This window comes from Eschrichtius robustus, chromosome 3 (genome assembly GCF_028021215.1).
Source record: "Eschrichtius robustus isolate mEscRob2 chromosome 3, mEscRob2.pri, whole genome shotgun sequence".
Lineage (NCBI taxonomy): Eukaryota > Metazoa > Chordata > Mammalia > Artiodactyla > Eschrichtiidae > Eschrichtius > Eschrichtius robustus.
The window spans coordinates 15,990,700-16,000,476 of record NC_090826.1 but is presented as its reverse complement, the minus strand read 5'-3'; the positions used below and the strand labels follow the sequence as shown (position 1 = coordinate 16,000,476).

General features: G+C 48.4%; 1 protein-coding gene across 1 annotated transcript; it reads left to right on the top strand.

Annotated features, from left to right (window-relative positions):
* Positions 1 to 2,058: 2,058 nt before the first annotated feature.
* Positions 2,059 to 9,275, top strand: MUL1 (mitochondrial E3 ubiquitin protein ligase 1). Its single transcript, XM_068539066.1, has 4 exons — positions 2,059 to 2,294; positions 5,486 to 5,573; positions 5,985 to 6,105; positions 7,361 to 9,275. Exons 1-4 carry the CDS (start codon positions 2,175 to 2,177, stop codon positions 8,088 to 8,090), a joined length of 1,059 nt encoding a protein of 352 aa, XP_068395167.1. The 5' UTR covers positions 2,059 to 2,174; the 3' UTR covers positions 8,091 to 9,275.
* Positions 9,276 to 9,777: the final 502 nt, after the last annotated feature.

Below are 9,777 nucleotides of genomic sequence, written 5' to 3'. Positions count from 1 at the left end.
CCCATCCTGGCACTCTACCCACCATCCTGTTTACAGAACTCAAATTCCTTCCCTCATGAGGAGAGTAAGCTGCATCCCTCTACCAGAGGCCTTTGTTGCCCTAATTCCATTGGACCTGGGATAATAGATGACTCTGCCTGGGTCTGTTTCTCCACAGACCCTAAACAGCCAGAGGGCAGAGCCTGGCTGTATACGGTTGTGCCTCCTAGTGTCCAGCCCAGAGCCTTGGATGCAGGAGGTCGTTGGTTGTGGAGTGACTGGTGTGTTCATCTTCCTCTTTTTAAAATTCAAGTTTTATTAATTTGAAACATGCCATACATTCACATTAAAAAAGTACAAAAGAGTGAAGAGTCACTCTGTTCTCTAGCCACCTAATTCCTTCTTATGGAAACAACCAATATTATTTTATTCAAACGTATATATTCTCCTTCCTTTCTGGAATCAATGAGATCACACTCAAACAGTTTACAGTTTGCTATTTCACTTTGCTATGCTCATATACACATGTATTAAAATTTTGTTTAACTGACTACTGAAAACATTTAGTTTGTTTTCATTCTGTTGTTATTAAAAACAACGCTGCAATTTATACTGTATATTTATTATGTTCACATGTGTGAGTATTTACACAGGAAGAATTTCTAGAAGTGGAATTGTTCAGTCAATGGGTGTGGGCACTTTTAATCGTGATCAGCATTGCCTAATGGTTCTCCATAAAGAATAGGAGTCTCTGTCCCCACACCTTTGCCAACACAATGTGTTATCAAACTTTTGACAAATTTTATTAAAAAAAATAAAGTTAGATCTCATTATAAGTGTGTGTGTGTGTGTGTGTGTGTGTGTGTAACAAATTCATGATCATCCCTTGGGGTGAAAATCATCAAATGCATGTGGCGGCGTTGACAATCTGGAGATTCTAACCCTATGTTCATAGAGTGTAATTCTTATTTGACTCCTAGCATAATTAAGGAATGGGGTAGGAAAATGTCATGGATAGCCAGCTGCTTTAATAAAGAGATTTTACTTTTTTAGAGCAATTTACAGCTTTTAGATGCATTTTACGTACATTGATTTTGGCCATTGGGTACATTCCTGTATTTTCAATTTAAAACAGAACCTGGAGATAGCTGAATGAACACATGCTTTGCAGGTTGATGTTTTGGATAAAATTTTGGGGTATCTCTTGATTATTTTATGAAGGAGATCAGAAAACAGTTTGAAATCTGCTCTATAGCTGTGTTGTGAGGATTAAGTGGTATGAGGTTCGTAAAACTTTTTGTCACAGTGCCTGACGCATAATAGGCACTCAAGAGCTGCCTCCCTCTCTCCCTATTTTTTGGCTGCGCTGCGGCGCGGCATGCGGGACCAGAGATTGAACCCGCGCCCCTTTCAATGGAAGCGAGGCGTCTTAACCACTGGATCGCCAGGGAAGTCCCTGTAGCTGTAATTATTAGTTAATAAAATATGTTGTTATATGTTTTGACGGCAGATTAAGGAGTTGTCAATACCTTGGTGATATAACCTGCCTTCTTGGAGGTAATAAGCTCCGTTGTCTGGTAAATTCCTCTCCAGCACTCATTAGCAGTGTGACTTGGAGCACACCCCTAACCTCTCTGGCCTCAATTTTGTCACCTGTAAAAAGGAAGAGTAAAAGCCAAGACTCAAGGTTTGCCGTGAAGCTGAAATGTGTAATACTCACAAGTGCTTACTAGACATTCTCTTCTTTCCTCCCAATCCAATGGCGGAGTCATCAAACGACCCGTCAAACAACGCGATAACCCCAGGAAACCAGAAGGACTGAGACCGTGGCGACGCGGGCGATACAGTTGTGGCCGATGCACCGAGTGTCGAAAGGGTCATGGAGCGACAAGCGATCGCTCAGCTTCGCAAAACCGTTCCCCACGTACGAGATGGGAGACCCGGCCCCAGCAGAAGCAGCTGACGCCCGGCGATCACCCTGGCAACACAGCCTTCCGGTCTGCTCGGCCCTGCCCCACTTCCAGTTCCAGGTCTTGCGCCATCGCTGGGCGACCGGTTGCGCGTTTCCGGGAGGGACAGGGCTGGGGGTGCGATTCCGGGTGGAGGGAGGTGGCGCGAGGCGGAAGGCCGGGGTCGCGCGCCGCGGGGCCTGATCTCGGCGGCGTCCCAGTCCGCGTCCAGGGCTCGGCGCAGCCATGGAGAGCGGAGGGCGGCCCTCGCTGGGCCAGTTCATCCTCCTGGGCACCAGCTCTGTCGTCACCGCTGTCCTGTACTCCTTGTACCGGCAGAAGGCCCAGGTCGCCCGAGAGCTCAAGGTCAGTGCTAGCGCCCGCCTGACCTCAGCCGGTCATCCTGCCCGGGGTAATGGTGAGCTCCCGATTCGCCGTGGGCCGTTCCACCCTCGGAAAAGATCCAAGAGAAGGAAACAGGCTCTGAGAGGGTGTCGCCCGGCCGGTAGACGGAGGAACTAGGAACAGAATTCCGGTCTCGTGATAACTGCTTTACTGCCCCCTTTCTCCTAAGTCCCTCTCATTACTCAGAATGAATCCTGACTTAATTATTTTATTCGACAAATATTTATTGAACACCTGCTGTGCTCCAGGCGCCGAGGGTATCGCGTGGGTGGAACAGACAGAAGTCCCTGACCTCATGGAGATTCCATTCTAGTCCAACCAGACAGTAAACAAGTCAATCAGATGGTGTGACACATGGGGTTAAATACTACAGAGTAATGCAAGGAAGAGAGGAAATAGAGTGCTGGACAAAGGGTGACATTTAAATAGAGTGACATTTAAATAGGGTGACATTTGAGCAGAGCCCAGGAAGACTTGAGGGGGGCAGTGCAGGTGCCTGGGGAAGAGTAATTCAGAGAGAGGGAACCGCAAATACAGAAGCCCTAGATTTACCCACTACATAACCACTCAGCTCCTTGCTTCTAAAAGACTTCCTTTTTATATTAATAGCCCTTTAGAAAATGTCACTCAGTTTCCTGAGCTGCACTTTACAACTTACACAGCACGTTTCCATCTTGGTTTTAGTTTTTCTTCACAATAATTTCTTGGGGTAGTTAAAATGACGCCTCCGGATTGCAGATCAAGAAATCAAGACTCCCAGGAAAGGTCTATACAGCTAGTCAGTTTAAGTTGGAACTTATATTTAGGTCTTTTGATTCCAAGTATAGGATTTTTTTCTTGTTGACCACATTGCTCAGTTGTGAATGTGTGAGCAGCTCATGAGAGATGGACCTCGTTAGGTCAGAGACAGGATCTTATTTACCCTTCTTTCTTTCTAGGTTCTAACCCAATGCTTAACAAAGAGTAGATGCTCAGTAAATATTTGTGGATTTGTTTTGGCTGCAATTTCATAATACAACAGTTAGGGCTTAATTTGACATTTATTTGAAAGACGGATTCCTAAACCTAACTTCATTATCATCAGATTGTTTACGTTAAGAGCTTAGAAACAAATGTGTGAAATCCCTGCCATGAAGGGAGTTTTGGAATCTGCCTGGAATGCACCTAGTTACCAAGGAATTGAATTTGTGGTGTGAATGACATCCTGGTGAGATTCCAGCTGCCTTCTTGTTTGCTTAATTAAATAAGTTACTCCTGAAGTGGCTGTGATTGTAACTGATGCTTTACTTTCTGACTCCGGATCAGAAATCACATTGGCATCAAGTTGGCGGGAGGTGGGATCCTCTGAAGCAGTGACCCATCTTTGGGTGACCTTAAAAGCTTTGCTGATTAGTTCCTAAATGAGGATGAAAGAAATAGCCCCTGCTTGGAAAAACAGTTGGGACTCCTCATATTTTAGGTTCTATTTTCGTGATCAGATTATAAAACTTCCAGAGCAGGGCTTGTGTCTTATCCTTTTGCATCTCTCATAGTGATGGGAATGCATATTTATCACATGCCTACTATGTGCCAGCCCCTGGTCTGGATTCTTTCACACTTAAAGTTTCATTTAATCCACATGAAAATCCTGTGAGATTGTTTCCCCCACCTTTTACAGGTTTTGAAACTGAGACTCAGATAAATTAAGTTGCCCAAAGTCACAGTAGATGCATTGACGCTTGATTCAATCCCAGGTCTTTCTGACTGAATTCCCCCTCCCTTGCTTTTTAAAAAAATGTAACCAACTATCCTATGGTGGATACTTTACTAGCTGTGTGACTTTGGGCAAATTACTTCACTTCTCTGAGCCTCAGTTTCCTTATCTGTAATTGGGGATAATAATGTCTGCCGTATAGGGATGGTATGAGCATTAAATGGGGTTATGCATTTAAAGTGCTTAGCAGAGTGCCTGGAATGTAGTATATCTAAGTGCTTGTTTATTCGCTAATTTATTCATCAAATATGTATTTAGTGCCTGCTGTGTGTCAGGCGCTCTCTCGGCACTAGGGGGACAGCAGTGAACAAGACCAATGAGGTCCTAGCCCTCCTAAGTTCAATAGTCCAGTGGAGGGAGAGACAGATAATAAAGGAGTGAATAAACTGAGGGTTAGTTGTTGTTATTGCCATTGTTTTTATTATCTTCCCAGTGTACATGGTTAATAAATTTTTATTGACCTTGCTCCTGTTTTTTACTGTGTAGCAGCAGCTTAAACTTAGAGTGACCTTAATATGTATGCAGTACCTCCTCACCTCTTTAGAGGTTACTCATCCGGCGTCCTTAAGATTTGTTGATGGAAATACCTGAAAGCAGGAACTGTCCTTCGTTCATCCCTGAATCCCTAGCGCCCAGCACAGTGCCTGGCTCAGGAAATGTTCAGTGGTTTTATTAATTTTGTCTTACTTTTGATGCAGCAGTAACAGGCTTGGTTGGTTCCCAAGCACGGCAGGTTGGAAACTGAATTGGAAGGGATGGAGAACTGGGGATTGTGAGAGGAGGGTAGCAGCAGAGGTAACTGTGCTCGCCTGATTATGAGAGGGAAGAGAGGCAAACTGAAAAGTAGAAGAATAGTGTTTGGCACCAGTTCCCGAAGCCTTGCCCTGTAATGCAAAGGCAGCCCTTTATTATAATGTCTCATGCAGAGCATGAACTGACAAGGGCCCGGTAATGATAATACCTACCATGGCCCGAGCCCCTGCCATGTATTGGTCACTACTTGAGGCGCGTTTACACATAAGCCCTTTGGCTGCATGGTGCTGTGCTGTCAGGAAGAGATCAAATTGCATTCAGATCTGTGGTATACAAATTGATTAGTATCTTTTATATTTTTGTCTTAAAAAGTTAAAATGAAAAGGAGTGAATGTTTGGTTAACTGGAGGAAGAGTGTAAGTGGCACCCCCATTCTGCAGATGGCAGAGATGAGGCGCTGCCCCAAGCCTGTTTATATGGTAAAAGTTCTGGGACACAGCTTCAGAATCGGATTCTCCGTAGTCTCCTTCCTGCCTGATGTCCTTAGTCTCTCGACGTGAAAAACGTAAATAGTCTTTTTTTCTCTTTTCACTTGTTTGAGCATATCAGTATCCAGCAGTCAATTCAATCTGTTGTTTCCATTTAGGGAGCTAAAAGAATCCACTTGGGTGAAGACTTAAAGAGTATTCTTTCAGAAGCTCCAGGAAAATGTGTGCCTTACGCTGTTATCGAAGGTATGTTTATTTATTGGTAAAGTGAAAAATAACTCCGTCTTCTAAAAGTTTGGTAAAGATCTTCTTGGCTGACATTGAGGGCCTTTTGTAGCCTTGGGGCAGTGGTTCAGACCTTGGACTTTGGGGTCAGAAAGACCTGTGTTACTGCTGTGTGATCTTGGCGAAATTATGCAGCCTTTTCAAACCGCCATTGCTCCATCTCTAAAATATATGTTACAGGGTTGCTGTAAAACTGAAATGATGTGATCCGTGTAAACTGCTTAGCAGAGCGCCCCAAAGCATAACTTACGGTGATAATGTTTTCATCATGTTGATTAATTAAACTCACTCAAACTAAAAACAAAATTTAAATTACTTTAAAGGAAAGGGCGGAACAGTTCTTCAGAAATAAAATAATTTGTTTCCGTTCAGGAGCCGTTCGGTCTGTTAAAGAAACACTTAACAGCCAGTTTGTAGAAAATTGCAAGGGGGTGATCCAGCGGCTGACGCTTCAGGAGCACAAGATGGTGTGGAACCGGACAACTCACCTCTGGTGCGTAGCCTTGCTCCACGGGCCCAGGCCGCACGGGCGGTCGGTTCAGATGTCGGTGTCCCGGCCGTTTCCACGTCTTCAAGCTTTTCCCGAGACAGGGCGGAGACCGGTCTCTCAGTGCTGCTGATATTCTTGTGCGTGGTCTGAGCACCTCTTCCACTGCCGTCACCTAGGCATCCTGTCCAAATGCAGATTCCTGGGCTCCGTTCCAGACCTACTGAGCCAGAATTTCCAGGATAGGGGACCTGGAGTCTGTGGATGTGCACACTAAGGTTTGAGAAACACTGATTTATGGCATGGATTAATGATTTCAGTACCTGTTAAGATAATTTCATGCTATTACATGGAGTTCCATTTTTCCAACTGATCCTAGGAGGGTTTTGTTTTGGATTTCTATTTTATTTTAATTTTTATTGTGGTAAGAACACTTAACCTGAGATCTCCCCTTTTAACTAAATTTTAAGTACAACAGTACAGTCCTGTTAACTCCAGGCGCAAGGCTGTACAGGAGACTTTGAACTTACTCGTCTTGTAGAAGTGAAACTTCATACCCGGTGAACAGCAACTCCCCATGTTCTTTTTCCCTCAGCCCCTGGCAACCACTGTTACTGTTTCTATGAGTTTGGCTACTTCAGATACCTCATGTAAATGGAATCGTGCAGTACCTGTCCTTCTGTCCGTCTGCCTCAGTTCGCTTTGCTTAATGTCCTCCAGGTTCACGTGTGTTGTCGCATGCGGCAGGATTTCCTTTTTTTTTTTTTTTAATAAAGGCTGAATAGTATTCCCTTGTTATGTATATACCACATTTTCTTTATTCATTTGTCGATAGACATTTAGGTTGTTTCTGTTTCTTGGCTGTTGTGAATAACCTTGCAGTGAACACGGGAGCACAGATACCTCTTCTAGATCCTGATTTTCGTTCTTTTAGAAGTGGGATTGCTGGGTCGTATGGTAGTTCTATTTTTAATTTTTTTGAGGCATTTATTTAAGATAAAAAAAATCAGTCTGTCTTACAGGGGCAAAGGGAAATAAACAGTAGAGGTGATCTGTGACAATATTTGTTGCCCACTGAGATCGCCTGAGAACCTAAAAAACTGAGCTTCCCTCTTCTGAGGCTCTGGACAACTGTGATTTCTGTTGTACTCTTCCACTCGCTTCAGACTTCAGACTGTCCTCCTGGCATTGAGGTGCTCTCCACCCCTGCCTGGGTGCGAGGTATCTGCCATCCTTTGTTTTATCTTGAGTTCTCTTGTAGGAACGACTGTTCCAAGATCATTCACCAGAGGACCAACGTGGTGCCCTTTGACCTGGTGCCCCACGAGGATGGTGTGGATGTGGCCGTGCGGGTCCTGAAGCCCCTGGACTCGCTGGAGCTGGGCCTGGAGACGGTGTACGAGAAGTTCCACCCCTCCGTCCAGTCCTTCACGGACGTCATCGGCCACTACATCAGCGGGGAGCGGCCCAAGGGCGTCCAGGAGACCGAGGAGATGCTGAAGGTGGGGGCCACCCTCACGGGGGTGGGCGAGCTGGTCCTGGACAGCAACTCCATCCGCCTGCAGCCCCCCAAGCAGGGCATGCAGTACTACCTGAGCAGCCAGGACTTCGACAGCCTGCTGCAGAGGCAGGAGTCCAGCGTCAGGCTCTGGAAGGTCCTGACGCTGGTGTTCGGCTTTGCCACGTGCGCTACCCTCTTCTTCATCCTCCGGAAGCAGTATGTGCAGCGGCGAGAGCGACTGCGCCTCCAGCAGATGGAGGAGGAGTTCCGGGAGCACGAGGCCCAGCTGCTGAGCCGAGCCAACCCCGAGGACCGGGAGAGTCTGAAGAACGCCTGCGTCGTGTGCCTGAGCAGCTTCCGGTCTTGCGTCTTCCTGGAGTGCGGGCACGTGTGTTCCTGCGCCGAGTGCTACCGCGCCTTGCCGGAGCCCAAGAGGTGCCCCATCTGCAGGCAGGCGATCACCCGGGTGATTCCCTTGTACAACAGCTAATGGTCTCGAGGCCCCACAGTGAGACCCCCGCCCCGCTTCAGGGCTGTTTATCTCGAGGCTTTTAGAAGAGCAGTGGTGGGCGGCTGTCATCTCACAGCCCCAGCAGCAGAGGGCGGCCTTTCCAACGTGCAGGGGACCTTTTCCGGCATTGAGCACAGCCCCACAGCCCCACCCTGGGGCGGGCGCTGTGCGCCCCGTCCCTTCCCTGGAGCCCCGAGCGCGCGTGGCTGAGGACAGCTCACTGCTCAAGTGCCAAAGTCAGTGGCCTCCAGCTTTTCTGTTCTGGTGTCTTCTCGTCCTTTCTGGTGAGGTGTCGGTTCCTGCGGACTTGAGCCTTGAATGACTCGGCCAGAGGGGAGGCAAAGTTGCCTTGCGGAGCTGCTTCTGAAGAGACTGCCGCAGTCCTCCTCCCCCTTGCTTACAGCCCGGAAAAAAGTTGTCAGGCTGGACGCGTCACTCGAGTCCCTTTCCCTCACCTGCTGGCCTCCTACCTGTGTGCACACATGTGTCAGGACAAAGGGAAGTGAAGTCCTGCATCTGCCCTCTGCCTAACAGGGCAGGACTCCGGTCAGAATGGAGAGAGGTCATTTGTGGGGGGGCACTTGGAACGGTGCCCATGCAGTGATCCCCGTGGCAGTGAGGATGGGGCCGCTTAGCTGCAGCCCTCCTGGGGCCACCATGGACCTAACGAGAGGGCCACCAGAGCACGCATCCGCCCTGACTTGGAACTCCCGAGGCCCGAGAGGGCTAAGGGCTGGCTCTGGTTTTCCCAAAGGAAGCAGTAAGGACACTGTTGCCCCAGCCTCGGGCTTTCTCAGCTTCTCTCCAAGGCTGGCACCGCGGAAAAGTAGCAGCCAGCGTCCTGAGCGCAGAGCCTCTCCAGGCCCCCCTGCCCACCACTGAAAAGTTCACGTGCCGTGGGTGTAATCACACCGCCCTTCTCACAGTCCTCACCCCTCAGCTGTCCCGCTTGAGTTGGTGAGTGTGGAGAAGTGGGGGAGCCTCTCTCAGCAGCTCTGAGTGTCCAGGGGCACGTGCATGGCACTTTCCTCTCCCCCTTCCCTGGCTTTGAATATCCATGCCCGATCCTCCTTTGTGCGGGGGAGATGGGGGCGCTCTCAGGGGCCTGGCGCCGGTTCTCTGCGCGTCCAGCATGGACAGCACAAATAAAAGACATTATAGCCACGTGTCAGCGTCTTGCTTTGAACGAGAGTTCAGCGGCTAGGCTGAAGCTGCCCTGGGATGGGATTGAATCCTGTTATGGCGGAATGAGCTGGGGACCTGGAGGCCTCTGTGTGTCCTTCCTTGGCTGCAAGGTGGTGCAGCTTGGTGATTCTGAAGCGCGGGGGGTGCTGGCGGGTGCTGGGGGGTCTCCGGTCAGCCTGAGAGAGGGCCACCCCGGAGACATGCCTGCAGGTCATGCCTGGCCTCGCTGAGTCGTCTTTGAAGACGTCTGTGCTGACATCCTGAACACAGGCAGTGGGATTTCACCTGTTGGGAGAATGGGACAGGGGTGTTGGGGACAGCAGGGAGGACACTAACATAGGTACCGGATGCTCTTTCAGACTTTACTTTCGTAGTAAGTCGATCCTCACAAGACCCTGCAGGCTCTCACGGCATCTCATCCTACAGATGAGGAAGCAGGCCCCGAGGGGGGATGTTCACTAGGTCAAGGACACACAGCTAG